We start from the raw sequence: 25,299 nt of genomic DNA on the forward strand, positions 1-25,299 counted from the left end.
TACTTAACACCTGAATGGATGCCATCAAAATAACGGTGGGATAAGTTGGAGACAGAAGGCAGACAAAGATGACCAGTCTTAGTCATTGTTCACTAGGATCATGTTTTCTTTCAACTGTTAATTAAGTGAAATGGGCAAAGTGGGAAATAGGCAGGAAACTCTGAAATAAACCCAACAGCACAATAACTAGGGAAATGGTAGGAATTACTCTCTCAAAGTCCCTCTTCATTTAATCCGCACAACTACCCTATGATGTACAGTTAGGGCAAGAAGCAGTGATTTGCCCAAGGTCACCCAGTGAGCTTCATGGCCAAGGGCTGAATTGAACCATGGCCTCCTAGGGCCTAGTCTAGCCACTCTACTACACAAGCTCATGCCCAAGCCTCATTGAAAGCGGGACTGCATTAAGCCCCATAGGAGAACTTTCCAATGGGCTATATCCCTTAAGTCAGATCAGTCTGTATTCCGAACTGCTAGCTTAAGGACTATCCAAAGCCTGTCACATTTTGCATCAAGGATGTTGCAACAGAGCTGGTCCCCCGCTGGGGGGGCGGGTGGGGGGGGGAGTCTACTTAAGACATTGGCTATCACTCTAAATTTAATCTAACCTGAATCTGACCCAGAAGACCGATATGACATCAGTGGTACACAGCATATGCTAAAGAACAAACAGCATTAAAAGCAAAACGTTGGCAATGTTCCCAACAATAATTCCACTGTAGTTTGGTACTAAAGAGGATTAAGTAGCAAATGGGATCACAAACTAGCACCGCATTAACACAGGCAAGCAAATTAATCATACCACACAATTAGACAAAGGCATATTGTAAGAATCAAACCCCCTCTTTTGGCTTTAATGCTTTTTAATCTGCCTTACATACATTTTTAGTCTCATTGGGCAAGAAAAGCTTATCTTATTTTAAAGGCAATTGAAGCTACTTCAAAGTACCCATTTACCTTTAATTAAAAGAGAAACTCCCATGTAAATAGTGCATGTTTGGGATCCCAACATGTCAAAAACTAATTTGGTGCTGCATTGTTCTTAGATTACCATTATGTGACAAATGACATCAATGCTATAGGAATCAGAAATCCAGATAAAAGGCAAAAAGAAGACTATGCCCCCATTAATAGACTGCAGGACCCCCCCCCCCCCCGCATAGGCACTTGATGAACAATATCAATGAGTACTAGTTGCTGTGGCTATTCTAGGCAAGGCGTAATCTGTCATACTCACATTTTGGTTTCCTGCTGCATTTCGTCAACCTGACGTTTTAATACTTCATTCATTTCAGCTAGAGCAGACATCTGTTCTCTGTCAAACTGCAAAGTCTGAAAAGCGGGACAGGAGAACTATAAGCTACATGCTCTTCTCTAATAAAAAGGTCTTAGAGAAGAGTCGGTGGAAGAAGATTGGAAGAAATTTAAAGACTATCTACAGAAATATTGTAAAATTAATGAATGTTAGAATGATGTTGGATAAAAAGTTAAGTGGTTTTTAGCTATAACGCTATAAGGAATATGAAAAAATGGATTATTAACAGGTAAAAATTTAATGGTATAATATTTTAAGATTAAAGACTAGGATAAACAAAGAGGGAAAGGATTTGCTGAACTAATAAAATGAATTGGAATACAAAAAAAGGGAGGTGTGAGGAGGTCTGGGAAACAAGCAAATGAAAAATAAGTGATGGAAAGATGGAATTGTTTTTTAATTATTTTTATTTTGTATTTTTCTTTTTTCTTTTTTCATTCTGTAAAATCTTAATAAATATCTTTTTTTAAAAAAAGGTCTTAATTTTATATACTTGGCAAAGGCGACACATTCAGTGGCTGAACTGAAACAAAACTAAATTGTGGACCTTTTATGGCCCACAAACAATCCAATTTACTCTGGGATGGTAATTTATGATCTGCCTTTCTGGATCACTCCAACATCTATGCAGGTTAATGTTCTGGCGGCACTGTCATTATAAACCATAGTTTATCATGATGGGAATGAACCTTGCTTTCCCCTAGTCTCATAGTTCTGTCCTTCCCCTCCATCCTACTCCATTGCAGGCACGAGGAATTAGGAAGGACTCACTTGTGTTTTTTTAATGAACCACAGCTTGTTTTGCCAGCTGAACCGTGGTTAAATTTAACAATGGTTTATCCTGAAACAAGGCAACTTCAAGCCACATTTGGCTGACTTCAAATAATACATTGTTGAATATAATAATCATAGATTTGTAGAGTTGGAAGGAACCCCGAGGGACATCTAGTCCAACCCCCTGCAATCCGGCAATCTCAACGAAATCATATATGACAGATGGACAGCCAACCGCTGCTTAAAGACCTCCAAGGAAGGAGAGTTCACCATCGCTCATAAAACAGGTTTCAAATAGTACACTAAACAATGATTGTAAAGGAAGTAAAAGCTTATGATTTCCCCATTGTGGCCATGCTGAAGGGAGAAGCAGGAGATCATGAGAGCTTTGGGAAAGACTAGGCTCATTCCTATCACAGTTTAGCTACTGTCTACGTATTCCAACAGGCTGATCCGAAGCATTATGGACAACAAAGGACAACAAAGGCTTCATCTGCACCTGCAACTCTCTCTCCATGTCGTCTCGCTCTCTTTGGACTGCTTGCAACTGGCTTTCCAATTCCTCCATCTGCTGCTGAACTCGAGACACTTCCTTCCCCAACCTCGAGTTCTCAACCTCCACAGATTTCTTTTCACCCTGAAGCTGGAGCAGCTCCCGTCTTAACTCTTTCACTTCAGAGTCTAGCCTCTTCTTGGTGGACTTCAGTTCACTGATCAGCTGGTCCTTTGAAACTGCATCTCTCCGGTAAGCTTCCACCATCACCTGGAAAAGAAATTGATGTGCTTAGCTTTATTATTATCATTATATATCATTACATATTTTTTTATACCCCGCCTTTGATGGGACTCAAAGGAGGCTTACAGTTAAAAATAAGACCCACTAAAAAACGGGGGGGACGGGACCATTTTAAAAAATTGGTAAAATATATGTATACAAAACAAATTAAAACCAAACCAATAATTACTATAAAGACAGCACAGCACCAACCCTTTCGTTAAAAGCACTCATTTACCAAAAAAAGTGTTCACCTGCCGGTGAAGGAGTCTCAAAGCGGCTAACATTCTCCTTTCCCTTCCTCCCCCACAACAAACACTCTGTGAGGTGAGTGGGGCTGAGAGACTTCAAAGAAGTGTGACTGGCCCAAGGTCACCCAGCAGCTGCATGTGGAGGAGCGGAGACGCGAACCCGGTTCCCCAGATTACAAGACTACCACTCTTAACCACTACACCAGTCTGGCAATTACACTATACAGTGGTACCTCGGGTTAAGTACTTAATTCGTTCCGGAGGTCCGTACTTAACCTGAAACTGTTCTTAACCTGAAGCATCACTTTAGCTAATAGGGCCCCCTCCTGCTGCTGCGCCACCAGAGCCCGATTTCTGTTCTTATCCTGAAGCAAAGTTCTTAACCTGAAGCACTATTTCTGGCTTAGTGGAGTGTGTAACCTGAAGCGTATGTAACCTGAAGCGTATGTAACCCGAGGTACCACTATATAAAACTACAGCAGGAGTGTTGACTCCTTTTCAGCTCAAGAGCCACATTCCCTTCTTGACAATATTCCAAAGGCTGCATGCCACTGGTGGGTGTGGCCACAGGCAAAAGTGGGTGGAGCAACCACTGGAAATTTTTGCCTTTGTAAAGGAGGCAAGTTTCGACACACACATACACACAAACCTCTATTCTCCGTCCAGATTCAAGGACATATTCAAGCACTCAAGGAGGAAGAGAAAGTAGGTTTGGTGAGGTCTATGAAGAGTTCTGAGAACCAGACAGAAAGGCCTGGAGGGTGATATTTCCAACCCCAAGTTCCCCAGTCATAAGCTGACATCCTTATGAATCATTTATTTATTTTTACTACCGTACTTTTCCGTGTATAAGACTACGTTATTTTCTTTAAAAATCATGCTTAGAGGTGGGGGTTGTCTTATACATGGGTAGTGCATAGGGTGAACGTTTGATTGGTTGCTGCTGTGTCTGTCAGCAGCTATTGGGCATGTTATTGGTTGTTCCGTCAATGGCTGGTGTGGATTGGCTGACGCTCCGGCAATTGGGCGGGTGATTGGCAGCTTCTGCTGGTGAGGGGACAGGCGATATGCGGATTTTGCGTTGCGTGCGGGTGAGCGATTTTCGGCTATCCCCCCCTAAAAAAAGCTGAACAACCCTGGGCAATCCCCCCCAAAAAGCAAAAAAAGCTCAATGACTCTGAGTCACCTCCCCCCATTTAATTAAATTTGCATGCCCAAAAATAGTTGGAAAATATACAAGGAAAAATGTGGTATTTTAAAACACTTATATAGACACACACCTTTTGCTGAAGGAACTGCTCCTTGACCTTCTGGGTTTGCTTCTTGAGACTGGCACTCTCAAGCTGGAGATTTTCTACCTATTGGGGTGGAATAATAATAGCAATATTACTTGGGCTCTGGACGAGGACTAGAGAAGTGAACTAGTTTTGTGGCATCCAGAGTAAGAATTTTCCCAGGTGTAATTTCTACAGCACATGATCCCAAAGTGCACCTGCTGTTTAATAGCAACAGCCAGAACAGGGGAAAAGAAGGGAAAAGTTCCTTAAAAGCCACTCTGGAACATAAGTGGCATATAAATTAATTAATAGTTTTTTTATAATGGGAATTGTGGTCCAATAACACCTGCAGGGCACCACATCGGCCATGCCTGTTATAAAAGGTTTGTGAATTTTGCAAGAAGTTCTGCGAGGAATGATATTAGAAATACTGCAAAAATGGAGAAGGAGACGTGATATGTTAAGAGATGTAAAGGCAATATTAAGTTAGGAAATGCGTAAGAAGTGACTAAGACAGAGGATTATCAGAGGTGCTGATGGAAGTCCAATAAGAATGCATTTGTGATAAATTGTGTGGTATGTTTTATAATTTTGTATGTTAAAAACCAATAAAAATATTATATATATATATATATATATATATATATATATATATATATATAAAAGGTTTGTGAACACTTTCTGTGCAGGTTGCCCTGGCTTACAGGTGTGTTGATGATTATAAGTGCATAAAAGAGCAGAAACGCAATTAAGAAGAGTGTATTACCTGGCTTGACTTTACAACTATTTCTTTTCTCAGCTGCTCCAGAACATCTGATGCCGCCTCAGTGCTCTCTCCTAAATGTTGGACTCCTTCCTTGAGTCCTTCTTTGCCGGCTCTTGCTACCTGCAAAGCCACCTCTAGGACAATCTTCTCGTTCTGCAAATACTGGATAGCGTCGTCTTTTGAGGTGGCTTCCCCCTGCAACTCCGTCAGCCTGGCCTCCAGCTCATCGTAACGTGCCTGGAGGTCGCCCAGTGACTGCTCTCGGGTCTGCAGAGTCTCCTGGGTGGCAGTCAGCTGCTTCATGAGGTCCAGCTGCTCCTGCTGCAAAGCCGCGACCTGAAGATCTCGTTGATGCAATGTCAATTTCAGCTGAATAGAAGGAAAAATGTGTTAGGGTGTTCTCCCATTACGAATGCACACATCACATACCCAGCACTTAAGTTCTATAGAGTGGGAGTGAGGAACCCATGAACCCTCCAGATGTTGCCTGACTACAGCTCCCATCATCCTTGACTGTTTGCCATGCTGGCTGGGGCTGAACGGAACTGGAGACCAACAACATCCAGGCAGGCACAGGTTCCCCATCCCTGAGCCTAGAGTACTATCACCTATGGCAAAGGTAGCCAGCATGGTACCCCGAGACGTTGTTGGACTACAACTCCCATCATCTACGACTACTGGCCATGCTGACAAGGGCTGGTGCGAGTTGTAACCCAAAACCATCTGGAGGGAACCAAGTTGGCTATCCCAATCCAAGGAATTAGGTCAGCGGCAGGAAGGAAAAGAGCATTTCCTGGGGTTGCATTCTATGGAAGTCAAGGTACAGAATTCAGCGGCCAGGATGCTCACCAGAGCAAGATACAGTGGTACCTCGCAAGACGAAAAGAATCCGTTCCGCAATTCTCTTCGTCTAGCGGTTTTTTCGTCTTGCGAAGCAACCCCATTAGCGGCTAAGCGGATTAGCGCTATTAGCAGTTTAGCGGCTTAGCGGCTATTAAAGGCTTAGCGGCTTAGCTGCTAAAAGGCTATTAGCGGCTTAGCGGCTTAGAAAAAGGGGGGGGAGCGGGGGAGAAATGGCGAGACTCGCAAGACGTTTTCGTCTTGCGAAGCAAGCCCATAGGGAAATTCGTCTTGCGAAGCGCATCGCAAACGGAAAACCCTTTCATCTAGCGGGTTTTCCGTCTTACGAGGCATTTGTCTTGCGGGGCACCACTGTAGTTTGAGCATATTACACTGATCCTGGTCCAACTGCGCTGGCTACCAATTAGTTTCTGGGCCCAATTCAAAGTGCTGGTTTTGACCTATAGAGCCTTAAATGGCTCAGGACCGAAATACGTCAAGGACCACCTCATTCCATATGAACCTACCCGGACCCTGACATCATCTTCTGAGGCCCTCCTTCGTGTGCCTCCTCTTTGAGAGATCTGGAGGGTGGCAACACAAGAACAGGCCTTCTTTGCAGTGGCTCCCCATCTGTGGAATGCTCTTCCCAGGGAAATCTGCCTGGCGCCTTCATTATACACCTTCAGGCGCCAGGCAAAAACGTTCCTTTTTAACCAGACCTTTGGTTGATCTGGTTTACATCCTATGCCAGTTCAAAATGTGTGTTTTTTGGGGGGGGCGCTATTGGGTTGTTTTTATTTTTATTATGTATTTTGTGGTTTTATATCTTGATTTTATTCTGTGAACGGCCCTGAGACCCCTGGGTACAGGATGGTATATACATTCAATACATACATACATACATACATACATACATACATACATACATAAAGTGTAATACGTTACTGTATATAAGAAACAAAAGAAGTAACAAAAAATACAGTTAAAAATCCTACAGCATCTAGCACAGTGCATTGCAATTGCTACAACAGACCCCCCCAAAAAAGTGGTACCCCAAGATCTGCAGCAATTTTCACGCGGCTTGGAGTAGGGGGTCGGAATTTGAAACCAGTGTGGTAGGCAAACAAGGATGATGTGGAATGTAGACATGTAATAGATGGGGGACGCGGGTGGTGCTGTGGGGACACAGGTGGCGCTGTGGTCTAAACCACTGAGCCTCTTGGGCTTGCTGATCAGAAGGTCGGCGGTTCAAATCCCCGTGACGGGGTGAGCTCCCATTGCTTGGTCTCAGCTCCTGCCAACCTTGCAGTTCAAAAGCAGGACAAAAAAAAAAGTGCAAGTAGATAAAAAGGTACTGCTCCAGTGGGAAGGTAAACGGTGTTTCTGTGCGCTGCTCTGGTTTCAGTGTTCCGTTGAGCCAGAAGCGGCTTACTCATGCTGGCCACATGACCCGGAAAAACTGTCTGCAGACAAAAGCCAGCTCCCTCGGCCTGTAAAGCAAGATGAGCGCCGCAACCCCAGAGCAGTCTGCAACTAGACTTAACTGTCAGGGGTCCTTTACCTTTTAATAGATGGGGGGCTCTAGGAAGCAGCAGTGGTGGGAATTAGAAAGCGAGAGAAGAACTGTATTCAGATAAAAATGCCCTTTGTTGCTACTACCAAATGGTTGGTTGACGGGTGGAGGCAGCTACCTTATCCTCACAGCTGGCTCGTCATGATCAGCGTTTGCCTTCCACCAGAATTTTCAAAAGCACTTTAAAAATAACTGCTGTTCGCTGGATTGCATCTCCTGCTTCCAGTTTTGTTTTTCTCCAATCGTAAGATGCAAACTATAAATATGCTTTTGCTAAGCTTTCTGTGAAAAGCTCTTCACTCTACCAGCTGCATATACCTGCTCTAGCTCCTGCTCCAATATTGCTGCAGAATCCGCCATTTTCTGAAGCTGCTCCTTCTCATCCTCAAACTCCTCCAGTTTTCTCTGCAAGTCCTCTTCCACCATGGTCTTAGCCTCTTGGATCTGCAAGAAGGCTGCTTCCTGGTCTAACATGTCAGCCTGTCAGGAAGAAGCAGACAATTCTAATGAGTGAAAGAAGAAGTGGCCAACACAATACAGGCAGGAGTTTTGGAAATCAAACAATCCAGTCCGTCATTCTCTTAATAAGTTATGTAACCTTAATCAAGATTGCTGAGATCTGAAGAAATGACTCTTCAGGCCAGTGTTGATGTTAGGCTATACATATGGTTGATCTTCCACTTATTCATCACCCCAAATATTTTTAACATTAAATTAAACCCCACCCCAGATACCCCAAATCAGTCCAATTACTAAACCCACTACCGCAAAATAATTTCCCACCCAGATGATCCAGAACCTGCTCCAAAAAAATCACTCACTTACCACATCACCCCCTCCAAATTCAATAAATAATGTGCATTCTTATTTTTTTGGGTGGTACAGGGGGCAGGGGAAGTATTTTATGACAAGGTTGTCCTATTATTCATTTAAAAAAATATTCAGACCAGAGGGCAAGCTAGCAACTGAACAACCACGTGCTGTACTGCAAACTGAGACTGCAAATGCCCCAGGGAGGCAGAAAAATGGTGTTGCTTCTTTATTTCCCCTTGGCCTTGCCCCACTAACTATGAATGATGATTTTTCAATCCACACAGAAACAGGCAGTGGCAACTGAAATCTCAGAGACCTGACTTCTCTCCAAGTCTTCTACTCTGTAAGGGATTTTTGTTGTTTTGTTTAGTCGTCTTCGACTCTCTGTGACCCCATGAACCAGAGCATGCCTTGGAAACTCTCACTTTCTTCTCAAAGCTGCTCCTTTTTTATGTCCATGGAGTTTTCTTGGCAAAATACTGGAGTGGACTGCCAGTTCCTTCTCCAGGTGGATCGCATTTAGTCTAAACTCTCGGCTATGACCTGTCCGTCTTGGGTTGCCCTGCACGGCATAGCTTGTAGCTTCTCTGAGTTATTCAAGCCCCTTCACCACAACAAGGCAGTGATCCATGGCTGTATGGGATACGATCAAGCCAAAGCACTCATTAAGCAATGTGTAGCAGACACAGAGCGCCAATTGGATCTAGCCAGGACCCCAACTTTTATGGCCAATGAATCCATCAGGTACTCTGCCTCCCGCGTGGCATATCTAACTAATCTCGAAGTCCCTAAGCACCAGAGGGCCTTTACCCTGGCACGATGTCATGCCCTCCCCTAGTCTGTCATTGAAGGTCGATACAGGAAGATTGCTTACTCAGTGAGACAAGACCCCTCCGATTCTGGACAAACAGAAACAACAGAGCATGTGCTTCTCCAGTGCCTATATTACAGAGACATTTGTATTAGCCTCAGCTCCTCACTACAGTGGTACTTTGGTTTATGAACTTAATCCATTCCGGAAATCTGTTCTTAAACCAAAGCATTCTTAAACCAAGGCATGCTTTCCCATAGCAGCACAGGACTCAATTTACAAATGGAACACACTCAACAGAAAGCGGAACATGTTCTGCTTCCAAGGCAAAGTTCACAAACCAAAACACCTGCTTCCGGGTTTGCAGCGTTCTTAATCCAAGTTGTTCATAAACTAAGCTGTTCTTAAACCAAGGTACCACTGTACTCCATAAGTACCCAGGACACACAGAACAATTCTATACCTCCCTGCTGCTTTCAGATACCAACCCTGCTACAACATACAATGTTGCCAGGTTCTGTGTAGCAGCGTTCAAAATTCGTTGGATGATGACTTGCGCCACAAACTAGATTTAATGAACACCCATATCAGAGTGCTTTGTAAATTGACAGCCATTGCCTTTTATATACTAACCTTTTATGCTCTTCCACGTCCGTTTAATGCTCCTAACCCTTCTTTTAGATTCTTTTAGCTTCTTTTAGATTCTTATAGTCTTTTATATACACCTTCTGTTTTAATCAATTTAGCTTTCTAAAACGTTTTACAGATTTTAGAGGATTGTTCCCCACCCTACTTATGCTGCTCTATGACCGTAATAAATGATTTGATTTGGTGTTGCTTCTAATATTCCCAGACACACTTGCAATTTCCGTATGCAGTTCAGCACAAAGAAATGACAGCATCTGCTCAGGAAAACTGCCTACTTGGTTTCATGCAGGAGTTACTGAGGCGCCTTCACCACATAGTTGGTGAGCTGCACTAGCACTTGGCTCCCAGCACCACCACAGCAGCTGCTGGCAGACCCGGATTTGAGCCCCAGAGACACAGCAATCCATAAGGATATAAGAAGAGTTCTGTTGAATCAGGCCAAAGGCCCATCTAGTCCAGGATTCTGTTGCAACAGCGGCCAACCAAATGCCTGACTGCAACAGCACTCTCTCCACTTGCAATTCCCAGCACAACTCGTATTCAGAGCCCCCTAATGACATCCTTAGATGCAATATGTTATCAGCTGATACATACCGTATTTTTCGCACCATAGGACGCACTTTTTCCCTCCTAAAAAGCAAGGGAAAATGTGTGTGCGTCCTATGGAGCGAATGCAGGCTTTCGCTGAAGCCTGGAGAGTGAGAGGGGTCGGTGCGCACCGACCCCTCTCGCTCTCCAGGCTTCAGGAAGCTATCCGCTAGCAGTGGGAGACCCAGCTCTCCCACCGCTAGCGGAGCGCTGCATTAATCCCGAAGCTTGGGGCGTGCGGAGCTCAGCGCGCCCCAAGCTTCTGGGTGCCGGCAACGTCTCCGCTAGCCCTGGGAGAGCCCCGCGACGTCGCACGGCTCTCCCAGGGCTAGCGGACCACTGCGCTAATCCAGCAGCTTGGGGCGTGCGGAGTTCAGCGCGCCCCAAGCTTCTGGGTGCCGGCAAGGTCTCCGCTAGCCCTGGGAGAGCCCCGCGACGTCGCGCGGCTCTCCCAGGGCTGGCGGACCACTGCGCTAATCCAGCAGCTTGGGGCGTGCGGAGTTCAGCGCGCCCCAAGCTTCTGGGTGCCGGCAAGGTCTCCGCTAGCCCTGGGAGAGCCCCGCGACGTCACGCGGCTCTCCCAGGGCTAGCGGACCACTGCGCTAATCCAGCAGCTTGGGGCGTGCGGAGTTCAGCGCGCCCCAAGCTTCTGGGTGCCGGCAAGGTCTCCGCTAGCCCTGGGAGAGCCCCGCGACGTCGCGCGGCTCTCCCAGGGCTAGCGGACCACTGCGCTAATCCAGCAGCTTGGGGCGTGCGGAGTTCAGCGCGCCCCAAGCTTCTGGGTGCCGGCAAGGTCTCCGCTAGCCCTGGGAGAGCCCCGCGACGTCGCACGGCTCTCCCAGGGCTAGCGGACCACTGCGCTAATCCAGCAGCTTGGGGCGTGCGGAGTTCAGCGCGCCCCAAGCTTCTGGGTGCCGGCAAGGTCTCCGCTAGCCCTGGGAGAGCCCCGCGACGTCGCGTGGCTCTCCCAGGGCTAGCGGACCACTGCGCTAATCCAGCAGCTTGGGGCGTGCGGAGTTCAGCGCGCCCCAAGCTTCTGGGTGCCGGCAAGGTCTCCGCTAGCCCTGGGAGAGCCCCGCGACGTCGCGCGGCTCTCCCAGGGCTAGCGGACCACTGCGCTAATCCAGCAGCTTGGGGCGTGCGGAGTTCAGCGCGCCCCAAGCTTCTGGGTGCCGGCAAGGTCTCTGCTAGCCCTGGGAGAGCCCCGCGACGTCGCGCGGCTCTCCCAGGGCTAGCGGACCACTGCGCTAATCCAGCAGCTTGGGGCGTGCGGAGCTCAGCGCGCCCCAAGCTTCTGGGCGCCGGCAAGGTCTCCGCCGGCAAGGTCTCCTTGCAGCAGTTCCCCGCAAGGCTCCCCAAGCTGCGGATAGCAGCCTGCTTCCCGGAGCGTCAGGCGCCCTGAAAGCAGAGCGCCCGGCGCTTCGGGAACACATCCGCTGCGTGGAGAGCCTTGCAGGAGTTCCCCGCAAGGCTCCCCACGCTGCGGATAGCAGCCTGCTTCCCGGAGCGTCGGGCGCCCTGAAAGCAGAGCTCCCAGTGCTTCGGGAACACATCCGCAGCGTGGGGACCCTTGCAGGAGTTCCCCGCAAGGCTCCCCACGCTGCAGATAGCAGCCTGCCGCCCGGCGGGTGGGGCGCCCTGAAGCAGAGCGCCCCTCGCGCCAGGCATACACCCGCAGCTTGGGGAGCCCTGCAGCAGTTCCCCGCAAGGCTCCCCAAGCTGCGGATAGCAGCCTGCTTCCCGGAGCGTCAGGCGCCCTGAAAGCAGAGCGCCCGGCGCTTCGGGAACACATCCGCTGCGTGGAGAGCCTTGCAGGAGTTCCCCGCAAGGCTCCCCACGCTGCGGATAGCAGCCTGCCGCCCGGCGGGTGGGGCGCCCTGAAGCAGAGCGCCTCTCACGCCAGGCATACATCCGCAGCGTGGGGAGCCCTGCAGCAGTTCCCCGCAAGGCTCCCCAAGCTGCGGATAGCAGCCTGCCGCCCGGCGGGTGGGGCGCCCTGAAGCAGAGCGCCCCGCGCGCTAGGCAGACATCAGCCAGCCCCACAAGCTCGGGGGACAGCAGGGAGGCGCAGCGCCACTATCCCGCTGTTCCTCGACCTGGTTCGGTTTCCCTGACCTGCTTTTGGGGGGGAAATAAAGGGAAAAAATTTTTCCTTTATTTCCCCCCCAAAAAACTAGGTGCGTCCTATGGTCCGGTGCGTCCAATCGTGCGAAAAATACGGTAATTGTACATCCTTTTATAACTGAATGCAAACAAGCACTTGTTACGTGCTTGTATTTTAGGCTAATGCGCTTTAAAAAATAAATAAAATAAAAGGTTAAAGCATATCTTTCTTCCAAGTAAAGGAAATTTTCAGATCATAGGTACAAATATTTAGGTAGCTATGATAGGGGTTGCCGTATTTCAAAAAGTGAAAATCCAGACATAAAAGTTGTTGAGCTTTTTTGGACAAAGTTGAGCTTTAACAACCACCCTGCCCCCCAGCTATTTTTAAGGAAAATCATCCAAAATAATGGACATTTTAGCAATTTCCACCCAGACACTGCTTCTGACTGCAGCATTCCTGCAGTATTCTAAGCTGACTGTTGTATTCTAAGCTATTACAATTCAGAAGTTTTGGTAATCCCCATATTCCAGGAAATACTAACAGAGTTGAAAGAAAATTCCTATGAAGTTTACCTCAATATTTTGCAACTGCGTAGCTATACGCTCCTTCTCTTTGATGGACCTGTGCTGAGTCTCTGTTAACTGATGGGAGAGTGTTACATTCTCCAACTTGAGATGTTCCAACATGCCCACCTGGGTCATTTGACCAGCCTGTGGAAGACAGTAAGGGGAAAGAAAAAAAGCCATACTAGATGTTGGTTAACAGCAGTTCAAAGGGGAAGGGAACTGAATCAGTCGGGTTAGGATTCATGTCCTCTGTTCCAAAGAAATATACAAATATTTCATTTTATTGGACGTGCTTCATAGGCCCTGCTCTCAGAGCCATCTCACGATATTTGAGAGACGGGAACAATTGACAGGGCTTTCTTTGTGGTGGTTCCATGGACTTGGAATAACATCATGATCAAGGCTCCCTCTCTGAGTGTCTTCTGCCAGAAACTGAAGACACTCCTTTCCAGTGGGCCTTTCAACACATGATTTTAGCTGCCAAATGTTTGAATGACATCAGGACCAATGCCGGATACCACCGCTCCCAATTGACTGAATCTGGACAACCATCTCTCACCTTCTTAAGAAGCTGGGATATGCATGAATATTTTCCCTGCCAGCACAGCTCCTCTGCTCCTCTCTTCACCTAAAGCCATGATTAAACCATGAAGCCTCTAGTTCCTCATTTTGTCCAGTCTTGGAAATGCGTTGCCAACAAACCACAATATTAAACCATGGGTTGGTGATCATTTTAATGCCCAACTTGTTCCAAAGCTGGGTCACACAAAACAGGGAACTATGGTTAATCAGAGGCTTCCCTGTCTAATCATGGCTCCTGACAAAGGGAGGAGTGAAGGGGCTCTCATCTTAATTAAATAATCTTTAGGGTGTCCCAACTAGGGTTGCACCACATCTTAGGTTTCTAGATGGCAAGGCTCCAATTGTCTAATTCCACAGTGGCCTAATTTGGTCCCAAGTGTCAAATAAATGGAATCACAGAATCGTAGAGTTGGAAGGGACCTTGACTGTCAACTGGCCCAATCCCCTGCATTGCAGGCAGGGCTCTCTTAAGCATATGCAGCACCGGGGTGCAAAGATCTGCACAGTGCCCCACTCGCCAGGTTGCCCAGTCCCAGGCATGCAGGAGGGCGGAGCCAGCTGACCACCTCAGCGTCTTGCTGGCCCGGTCGCTCCTGAACTCATGGCGAAGAGCCACTCGCAGCAGAAGAGCCCGCTGCAGCGCTCCAACCAACGAGCGGACTCTTCCCCAGACTCAACTCTTGGGCCTCAGACTCTCGGCCTGGTGCCCCTGAGAGCCCGGTGCCCCACACCCCTAGCGCCTATGGGTAAGACGGCCCTGAATGCAGGAATCTCAGCTAAAGCATCCATGACAGATGGCCATTCAACCTCTGCTTAAAAATCTCCAAGGAAGGAGAGCCCACAACCTCCCAAGGGAGACCGTTCCACTGTTGAACAGTTCTTACTGCCAGAAGTTTTTTCCGTATGTTTAGTCAGAATCTCCCTTCTTCTAACTTGAAGTGCACCGAGAAGTGCCACGGAGGCTAACAAGGGAGAATCCCCCTTACCTGTATGTTTGCCATCTCACTCTGCAGCCTAACCCTTGCCTCCTGGGCCACCACCAGCTGCTGCTGATACCAGTGCCGCACTTTCTGCAGGGACGCAATCTCTGTTTGAGACGACTTCAGCTTATTGGTCAACGTGCTGCGGTCCAGTTGCACCTGCTGGAGCTGACTTTGCAACGAGGAAAGCTGCTGTCGGAGATCATGAACTAAGAAGCCAAGGGAAATCATTTGAAAGGTTTTGAAGGTCGATCAGCAGCAACGATCAAGTAACAAGCATCTAATTTTATAGACATTTCCATCGCACCTTTAAAAACAATTACTGTAGTTCTTAAAAGGTAAAGGACCCCTGACAGTTAGGTCTAGTTGCGAACAACTCTGGGGTTGCGGCGCTTTTTTTAATTACTGTTTTTCGATTACATGTTTAATGCTTTGTTGCAGTTAAGTCAACTGCAAGAGAGGCCTTTCTCTGACTATAGGAGAGCTGTAGAAGCTGCAGAAAAGGGCAACACAAATCTATGATCGCTAAAGTGATTCAGGCACCTGCTGAAAACATTTTTTGTTTTGTTTGTATATTTATTTTTTAAAGCTCCTTGTCGGTCTTACCTTTGCTTTAATGATGATGGTTTTATAGATTTATTTGCATCTATCTATCTATCTATCTATCTATCTATCTATCATCTATCTAAGGGATGCAGGTGGCGCTGTGGGTTAAACCACAGAGCCTAGGACTTGCCGATCAGAAGGTCAGCGGTTCGAATCCCTGTGACGGGGTGAGCTCCCGTTGCTCGGTCCCTGCTCCTGCCAACCTAGCAGTTCGAAAGCACGTCAAAGTGCAATTAGATAAATAGGTACTGCTCCAGCGGGAAGGTAAACGGCGTTTCCGTGCACTGCTCTGGTTCACCAGAAGCGGCTTAGTCATGCTGGCCACATGACCAGGAAGCTGTATGCCGGCTCCCTCAGCCAATAAAGCGAGATGAGTGCCACAACCCCAGAGTCGACCACGACTGGACCTAATGGTCAGGGGTCTATCTATCTATCTATCTATCTATCTATCTATCATCCATTTGTAGATTTTAGCTTTGTTTTCTCTACCATTTTATTACTACACTGCTGGGAGACCTTTCGGATCAAGCCGTTTAATAAATATTTTACATAGATTTACAAAGCGCCGCTCAATAAATAATGACTGTTAAGAATAAAGAGAGCAGCACCTACTCACCTGTGCTATCCTTGCTGAGGACACTTTTCTGCATGTCTTCCACCTTCCCCATCAGTCTTTGGTACTGCTCTTCTGCCACCTGCAGGTCGTTGTTGGAAGCAGCCAGGCTGGCGTTCTTGGCCTCCAAGGCAGCCTGAAGTTCCGCCATGGCTCTTTCCAGGTCCCAACAAGACTGCTTGAGAGTGGCCACCTCCGAGTTCAGCGAGTCTTGCCTCTGCTGGCTGCTCTGACTGTGCTCCATCTGGGACTGAAGCTTCATGTTCAACGCAGCAAGCTGGGTTTGCAGTTCCGTCTTTTCTTTGAGAGCCTGAACAAAAAACAATGATTAAAAAATAATAATTTTACAATGATGGTTTTACAAGGCACCGAAAAAATCAAATGAGGTTCATAGGATTCTTCAGTACCTCCTTAAAATCCAGCTTTTGCATAATCTTCTACAAATGTCACCCCCAACTGAAAAAGAAAACCCCACCCCACCCTAATTCCTCTACAGCCTCTTTTCTCCTCAGTGTAAAACTACAGCTTGCAACCCCACAAACTATTTATTTTATTTATAGCCTGCCTTTCTCCCAGTGCGGAACCCAAGGTGGCTCACAACATGTCACAGAATTGCACACCAATCCATTATAAATATTGAAGAACAATTAAATAAGCTATCATATAAAAAAAACCCCAAATCAAAACAACTTAGAACCATTTATGCCACCCACCCTTAGAAGTAAAAGGTAAAGGGACCCCTGACCATTAGGTCCAGTCATGGCTGACTCTGGGGTTGCAGCGTTCATCTCGCTTTATTGGCCGAGGGAGCCGGCGTACAGCTTCCGGGTCATGTGGCCAGCATGACTAAGCCGCTTCTGGTGAACCAGAGCAGCGCACGGAAACGCTGTTTACCTTCCTGCTGGAGCAGTACCTATTTATCTACTTGCACTTTGATGTGCTTTCAAACTGCTAGGTTGGCAGGAGCAGGGACCGAGCAACGGGAGCTCACCCCATCGTGGGGATTCGAACCGCTGACCTTCTGATTGGCAAGTCCTAGGCTCTGTGGTTTAACCCACAGCGCCACCCGTGTCCCTTCAGCCTTAGAAGACCCTGCCACAAAAGCCAGTTAGTGGCCAAAGGCCTGTGGGAACAAAACAGTATTTGCCTGCTGGCAAAAGGAAAACAAAGAGGAGGCCAGGCGAGCCTGCAGTGGTAGGGAATGCCACAATCTGGGAGCAGCAATGGAAAAGGTCCGCTCTCATGTCCTCACCAAACGTGCCTATGAGGCTGGCGGAACTGAGGAAAAGGCCTCTCTTGAAGATCTCAAAAGCCGACAGGCTCACAGAGGGAGATGCTGTCCTTCAGACAGCCTGGAATCAACTGTATAGGCCTTTGTAGGGAATAATCAGCATTCTGAATTGTGCCCAGAAACAGACATGCAGCCAGTGGAGATGTTGCAATAAGGTGCTGCAGTAAGGTTCTGCAATAATCTGCCTGCAGCATCTTGGACCACTGAAGTTCCTGAACACTTTCCAAAGGCAGACACACATACAGTGTTTTAGAGTATACCAAATAACAACCACAACCACAACAATTTATTTATATGCCACCCATCTGATTTGGTTGCCACAGCCACTTTGGGTGGCTTCCAACAAATTAAAACATTAAGAACAGTAAAACATCAAACATTAAAAACTTCCCTATACAGGGCTGCCTTGTGACTAAGGCATGTGTCCCTGTTCCCAGATCAGACATCTCCAGGAACGGTTGCATATTGTGTATTGGTTTTAAATATGCAAGCACACTCCCAGCCGCTGCTGAAACCTGGGCATCTACACTCAGGGTTGAATCTAGGAGCACATGCAAGCTGCAAACCTGAGTTGTCAGAGGAATGTCACCCCACCCAGCACACGTTAAATCCCAATTCTCTGATCTGCCTTTCCACCAACCAGGAGCACCTCTTTCTCGCTTAAACTTCAATTTGTTCACCCTCAGCCAGCCTGTTACTGACACCAGACACTGATTTAAGCCTTGAAATAGCATTCTCACATTTAGATGAAAAAGAGACAGATTGGTGTCATCAGCATATTGGTGGCACCGAACCCCAAAACTCTGGACATCCTCTCCCAGCAGTTTCATATGAAGGGTGCCCATTCCTGCTTTAAGTAGCCTCAGTAACATCCTGTACAGAAGGGGTGACGTCATTTGTACCTCATTGGCTTCCAATGACAGTGCTTCAAGCTGCCCTTCGAGACGCATCTTCTCTTTGAGGACCTGCAACATTTCGTCATGCGTGCCTGCGATAGAACTCTCCATCGATATACTGGGGAGAGACAAAAGCGTGCGCACACTTTATCAATGTACACGTTGTGCCAGTGACATACATGGCTATTTCGCAGCTCATGATATCGTCCCTGTTATTTTCTTATTTGGAGCATTTGTACCTGGCTGTTCTTTAAAAAAAAAAAAGGCTCCCAGAGTGGCTTAAAAAGGTAAAGGTACCCCTGCCCGTACGGGCCAGTCGTGTCCGACTCTAGGGTTGCGCGCTCATCTCGCTCAAGAGGCCGGGAGCCGGCGCCGTCTGAAGACACTTCCGGGTCACGTGGCCAGCATGACGAAGCAGCAGCTGGCAAGCCAGCACCAGCGCCGCACACGGAAATGCCGTTTACCTTCCCGCTATAAAGCAGGACCTATTTATCTACTTGCACTTAGGGGTGCTTTCGAACTGCTAGGTGGGCAGGAGCTGGGACCGAACGACGGGAGCTCACCCCGCTGCGGGGATTCGAACCGCCGACCTTACGATCAGCAGGTCCTAGGCACTGAGGTTTTACCCACAGCGCCACCCGCGTCCCTTCCCAGAGTGGCTTACATACAATGAATTAGTTTACAATCTAAAAGGTTTGACACAAAAGGAAAAAGAGGACGGGAGAGGGGAGAAAATTCTTTAAGTAAACGATAGCTCCTTACTGAAATACCACCAGGATAGAAAGAGTACAAAGGCAGGAGCAACATGATGGAGCTGATTTTTCAGCAGAGCTGAATGGATGGGCCTTGTTTCCCAATAGATTCTTCATAGCCCCAGCTGAGATACTAAGGCAATCTGTATTCCAACCCTCCTTGCTGATATGCCGCTGCTGCTGCCGCCAGCACCGCACCCCATGAGTGCAGCTGCCATTTGAAAACATCAAAGTGACACTGTACCATGAGCCTGAAGCGGGATGATGGCACAGAATGATGACAACGATGCAATGTGGGCCATTGCTAAATGCCCTTGGGAACTTTTTACAGCCAACCTACACTTGCTCAGAAAATTTAGTCCCTTTTGAGCATGATGGAGAGTAGATTTTCTAAGCCCTGCAAATGGACACTTAAAAAAACCTATGGAGTGTTTAATATTTTTATTTCATTCAAAAAACTTTCGAGCCAAAAGGATACCTAAAAACTGGCCATTAATTTATAAGAAAGATGGAAGGGAAAGAACAGCAACCACAATCGGCACTGCAATATTGACCACTTGCTAAAGAGATGGGCACTGAGAAACTCATTATAGTATCATGGGCGAGTAAGCTTCTGAGAACCAACAAGTAATCCCATTCTTAAAAGGGCTAAAGTGGATAAGTGCATCTAGGGCAGGAACCCTTGCGTCTCGTTAAGTGCTAAAAGCTGGAAAGATCTGTGCATGGATTAAATACTTAATGGGTTGTGTGAGAAGGATGCTGTAAGGTTCATAAACAGGGGGACACACTGAAGGTCCTCTTCAATGACAAAATGCTGAATGCGATTCAGTCAACCACCTGACACAGAAAGAGGTCAACCCACAGGGGTGGTCTGGGTGCATATTGTTCACTTATTACTTAAGGCATTTATAGCCAGCCCTCTAGGCAAAAAGGCACTCAGAGTAGCTACATACTGAGTCACATCATTGGTCATTCTGGATCAGTATTATCTACACTGATTGGCAGCAGCTCTCCCAAGTTTCAGAAAAGGAGGCTCTCCTACCTGGAGATGCTGGGGATTGAACTGGTGACCTTCCGCATGGCAAAGCGGTCATTCTACCACTAAGCTATTGCCCTTCCCCAATGCATTGCAACTACACTTACTCCATGCATATCCCACCTTTGTTTCATGATGGATCTCAAGGCAGCGTACATGAGGGACCTGTAGCTTTGGGAAGAACTGCAAGCTCAGTAGCAGAGTGTAACACCTTGCATGATGAAGGTTGCATGTTCAACTCCTGGTGTCCCCAGGTAGGGCAGGGAAAAGCTCCTGCCTGAAACCCTGGAGAGATGCTGCTGGTCAAAGCAGACAATGCAGAATGAACTAGGGCCAATGGTCTGATTTGGTATATGGCTGCTTCCTACCTTCCCAGGGAGGCTCCCACCCAAGCTGCTGCCATGATGCCTCAACGCTGCATCCAGGAATCAAAGGCAGCATATGCCTCTGAATACCAGTCTCTGGGGAAGGGTAGATGTGCTCATGCCCAGCTTGTGGGCTCCCCAGGAGGCACCTGGCTGGCTACTGTGGGGACTAGAGGGGCCTTTTGGTCACAACTATCAGGACACTTCTTGAGAGCTGCTGTGAGTCAAGGTAGGCCAGGAATGGGGAGATCAGAGCCCGTCCAGATGTTCCTGGACTCCATCAGCCCCAACCAGCATGGCCAGTGGTCAAGTGTGATGGAAGCTGTAGTCCAACAACATTTGGAGGGCAACAAGCTCCCCATCCCTGGAGTGGACAGCACTGAGCTTGATGGACTTGCCAACCAAGTCAGCACAAAGCGCCTTCATATAACAGTTCCAAGCTAATGCTCTTCACAAGCTGACTGCACACTGCAGAAGACGCCGCAGCACCTTTCACAGCAGAGACAAGTGGTATTCCTTCGCAGACAAATCAAGACAGGAAAATATTCCCTGGAGGTTCAAAAGTTTGAAAGCTATTGAAATGCACTTACCTGCTGGAAATGCTGTCCCTCCTGCTTCTCACTTCCCCATTGACTTCCTGATCGTCGGGGTGGTGCTCTGTCGCAGCAGCAGCCTGCAACACTTCCCTGATGGAAGGAAACTGTCCAACTGCATCCAAAGGGACCTCCTGGCCATTTACAGTCAGCGAAGTGCCCTGCCTGCTTTCGGAATTGAGCAAAGCGCCACAGGGCCCCCTTCCCGATAAACTACTGTACGTAGAACTGTCGCTCTCGTTGCCGTCCAGCCTCAATCCTACTTCACTTCCGTCAATATCAGAGATGCTATCTCCGGCCAGGGAGGAATTCTCCAGCCGGTCATCTGGATCAGGGGTTAGCCTGATCTCAGACACAACAGATGTCAGGCTGCTTCGATTCTGCTTCAGGCAGCCACTTGGTGAATCAAGGGAAACATGGCCTTCTGCATCTTCAGTTCTATAGTCTGCCAGAGACCGGATTCTACTTGACCTGTTAGATTTAGAACTTTTCCTTTCTTTTGATTGTGTCGGAAGCCCCAGGCTTCCCAGTTTTGGTCCCCGCGGGACGCTGGTTCGCAAGAATGAGTATTCTTTTGTCATAGACACAGTGCTGGCCCTCGGCAAAGTCTCTGGATGAAACATCAGCTCAGGATCGAGGGTACTGGAGGGGCGGCTTCTAGCTGTAGACTGCTTGGACAAGAAAAAGAAGGCGACAAGCAGTAGTATAAATGGAATGCAATTTCTGATCACCAAAGTCTTTTATTTTAAACCAATCAACTGCCCATCATGTAAACAAATGGAAATCATAATAGAACGGCAACCAAGGTTTCTTTTTGAGGTTCCTGAATGCAAAAGTCAGTCTCCTCCTTTCAGTGCGAGAACTTTAAATGTAATACTTCAAGTTTATATTTATATTTAATATTTAAAGTTCCAGCTTATTCTTCCTTCACCACCAGATTTAGGGATGGCAAACATGCCTGCCACATCAGCATGGTTAACACATCAAAATGGCTCTACCTGAACAAACAAGTGTCAGGCCCATTGGTTTTGTGAAAGATCCATGGGTGGACATCAGTCTGGTTTGCACATCACACGAAGTGAAACCATAGCTAAGAACGTGGGCTCTGAGAGGGTGAATCTCAGCCACTCTGCTCCTCCTCAGTCATTCTGCTATGTGCTGCATTAAGCTGAGCTGAGCGATGGCATGACTTGGTGTGTTGTTTGAACAACATGCTACACCAAACGATGGTTGAGTGCAGCAGGTGGACACACAAGGAGACCACCCATTCAAGTTAAGCCATGGAACCAGGTCATTGATGAGACAAATACTGTTGTTTTTTGTTATCTGTGATTGTATGTAACGGAAATAGGGAGCCTGTGGCCCTTGAGATGTTGCTGGACTGCAACTCCCATCAGCCCCAGCCAGCACGGCAAATGATCAATGATGGCAGGGGTTGGGAGTCTAGCAACAGGTTCTCTATTGGCAAACCAGAGTGAAAGTCAAAGAAGCATCAGTCTCAATGGCAAATTGTCCGCTAGCTTTTAATACAGATGGGAAGGGAAAGTAACCTTTTAGGGCATGCACACTGTATATGCTCAGAGAATAAAGAGGGTGAATGCATGCTCACTACTCAGTACACTACTGGCATGTCCATGTGATATGGAAGTGTCATCTGCCACCCAACGCAGTGTTATAGCTGGAACTAGCCACAGCACTTCAAAACTCAGGGTACTGCAGTTAATTATAACTAGAATTAGTGAAAACAAGCCAAGATCAAACCATAGTATAGTCGTACCTTGGAAGCCAAACAGAATCCATTCCGGAAGTCTATTCGACTTCCAAAATGTTCAGCAACCATGGTGCAGCTTCTGATTGGCTGCAGGAGCTTCCTGCACGCAACTGGAATCCACAGAAGCCACGTCGGACGTTCAGCTTCCAAAGAACATTCGCAAACCGGAACACTCACTTCCAGGTTTGCGGCGTTCCGAAGCCAAAACGTTCGACTTGCAAGGCGTTCAGCTTCCAAGGTACGACTGTATCAGATCCTGGCTTAATGACCAACAAAGGCTTTAAACAAGCAACAGTTCCTCGGGTTTAGATGTCACAAGGAACTGTGGTTTGTGTAAAACCATAAGCAAGAGCTTCTGAAGAAGATAGGGGAGTGATGGGTGCATAAGCCCAATGTTCACCACAGCTTGTTCATATAGCAAGAGAACATGACATGGCTATCTGTTACTTCTGAATGGGGCCCGTTGTCTGTGAAAGCTGCTACGGCTCTTTGCCTTAAAAAGGGCTGAATGGAGATATGTGGATCACACTGCTGCAATGACCCCCTCCGCAAACTGAGTCCACCCCACAGCATCACCTCAAATGATGCTTTGCAGCATCAAGGAGCAGTTTACAGGATTTCCCAAGTCATTAGAATTCATAAACACCAGAGAAACCACTTGCTAGGCTCTTACTCTCTCCTGGTGCCTTTTTACACGATACTGTTTGAGCTGTTCTTCAAGGCGCCTTCTTGCCTGAAGTCTGATTTGTTCTTCCTTCTCTAAAGGGAGAGAAGAATCGGCTGAACCTACAGGATGAAAGACAGGTTTTATGTATTTAGATGTGTGTGTGTCTATTACTAGGCTGGGTAGAAATGTATGCTGCTTAGCAAAAATTAGGGAGAAGGTAAAAACAGCAAGAGAGGCAGAAGAGTGACAGTTCTTTCATTTCAATTACTAGACTGAAAGGTGCATGCTTTTTGGGGGGAAATGAAGTTAATTTAGTGAGCTTCCAATGAGGCTTCTATCTACCAAGGCTTAACAGTACCCATTTTGTACCCTGCCCAGAATGGGACCCAGTGCCTCAAAGACACCAACAGACAAAGATATTTTGGGATGCACTGTGAGATTATTAACAATTGGTCATGGAGAAGATGCAGCTCAAGGGAACAAGGACATCAATTCCAGCTCTTGGGGTTGACTAGTCAGCAGGACCCACCTCAATGTATAATTTGGTTACATCTGAAGATTCCGCTTGCTTTAAATTGGACGCAAAGCAAATTCAGAATCCTCCATTTTTACATCCCCACAAGGGTCAGGTCAGTACAGTCTCCTCTTACAAATGAGGAACTGAGGCACTGTGACAACCTCAGGTCACCGTGAGCTGAGCAGAGGCTTGGATCCAGATTCCCAGGCTTCTCCTCCAACTGGCTATCCACTGAAATGCATCATCTCCCAATATAAGTTGTTCATAAAAAGCTGGCTTCAGTCCCGCTTATGCGTGAATTGTGTAGAAGGACTGAGCTGGGCGATGCCAAACTTATTTCCGTAACTCAAGGGCCAACCAACATGGTGGCCTCCAGATGTTGCTGGATTCCAATTCCCATCAGCCCCAGCCATTGTGGCCAACAGTCAGGATGATGGGAATCCTGCAACATCTGGGGGGGGCATTATGTTGACTACCCCTATCTCAAGACTTACTACAATATTCATGCAGATAAGCAAAGCATGCGGTTTTAGCCAGGTGAGCGTGCAGCTGAAAAAAGTGCCCCAAACCCCAACGCCTTGTGTAAGCACTGATATTAAGAGTGCACAGTTTAGGATCCACAGCTCTTCAAGCAACTTGTTCACAGCTCCCTCCAGATTAAGAATACTGCCTGTTGCGGAACCCTAATTGCCATGTTTTTATTGGGTTGAGGGAAGGGGTGGGTAGCCACAGGACAAGTCGACTGAACTGTGGTCTTGCGGTTAGATTTGAAAATGGATTATTACGATCACTCTCAGTGGTGACATCCCACTTGTAGAAAGCTCTCCACAAGAAGGTTTGTCTGACCTTAGCAAAAGTTTCACCCCCAAGTATTTTAATTATGTGCTTTTCTTCTCTGCCAATTGTTTTTTTTTTTTTAATGCTGCTTGTTTCATATTTGTTTCATTAAAGGTAAAGGTAAAGGGACCCCTGACCATTAGGTCCAGTCGTGACCGACTCTGGGGTTGCGGCGCTCATCTCGCTTTATTGGCCGAGGGAGCCAGCGTGCAGCTTCCAGGTCATGTGGCCAGCATGGCTAAGCCGCTTCTTGCGAACCAGAGCAGCGCACAGAAACGCCGTTTACCTTCCCGCCAGAGCGGTATCTATTTATCTACTTGCACTTTGAGGTGCTTTCGAACTGCTAGGTTGGCAGGAGCAGGGACCGAGCAATGGGAGCTCACCCCGCCGCAGGGATTCGAGCCGCCGACCTTCTGATCGGCAAGCCCTAGGCTCTGTGGTTTAACCCACAGCGCCACCCGCGTCCCAATTTGTTTCATTACATTTACTTTTAATATTATGGACCATTTTAAGAGGTGAGATATAAATGCCCACAGATAAATAACTAGCTAAACCTCAAGTGTTTTGGGCTTTTATCTAAACAGGTGATGTTGTGCAGGGTTACAGGCTTGTAAGTGAGTGCAACAAACAGTTATCAGCCTGCAAAAATATATAAACGTACTAATATATGTAGTCTGTATTCTCAT

The 25,299-nt window shown here is 47.3% G+C and overlaps 1 protein-coding gene across 7 annotated transcripts in view; it reads right to left on the minus strand.

Moving 5' to 3' along the window:
• Positions 1 to 25,299, minus strand: part of GOLGA3 (golgin A3) — a 51,815-nt gene that overhangs the window by 18,201 nt on the left and 8,315 nt on the right. For 4 of the 7 annotated variants that reach the window (XM_028709242.2, XM_028709241.2, XM_028709244.2 and 1 more), the window contains 11 exons: positions 23,266 to 23,378; positions 20,819 to 21,492; positions 18,082 to 18,193; positions 15,892 to 16,198; positions 14,676 to 14,878; positions 13,114 to 13,251; positions 7,893 to 8,054; positions 5,159 to 5,527; positions 4,396 to 4,473; positions 2,589 to 2,852; positions 1,238 to 1,332 (listed from right to left, as the gene is read on the minus strand). In XM_028709242.2, the coding sequence (XP_028565075.2) occupies positions 1,238 to 1,332; positions 2,589 to 2,852; positions 4,396 to 4,473; positions 5,159 to 5,527; positions 7,893 to 8,054; positions 13,114 to 13,251; positions 14,676 to 14,878; positions 15,892 to 16,198; positions 18,082 to 18,193; positions 20,819 to 21,492; positions 23,266 to 23,378 (2,515 nt within the window). The remainder of the gene's footprint in view (positions 1 to 1,237; positions 1,333 to 2,588; positions 2,853 to 4,395; positions 4,474 to 5,158; positions 5,528 to 7,892; positions 8,055 to 13,113; positions 13,252 to 14,675; positions 14,879 to 15,891; positions 16,199 to 18,081; positions 18,194 to 20,818; positions 21,493 to 23,265; positions 23,379 to 25,299) is intronic. The other 3 variants (XM_028709243.2, XM_077920485.1, XM_077920487.1) reach the window with 1 other exon arrangement.

Source organism: Podarcis muralis, chromosome 16, assembly GCF_964188315.1.
Source record: "Podarcis muralis chromosome 16, rPodMur119.hap1.1, whole genome shotgun sequence".
NCBI lineage: Eukaryota > Metazoa > Chordata > Lepidosauria > Squamata > Lacertidae > Podarcis > Podarcis muralis.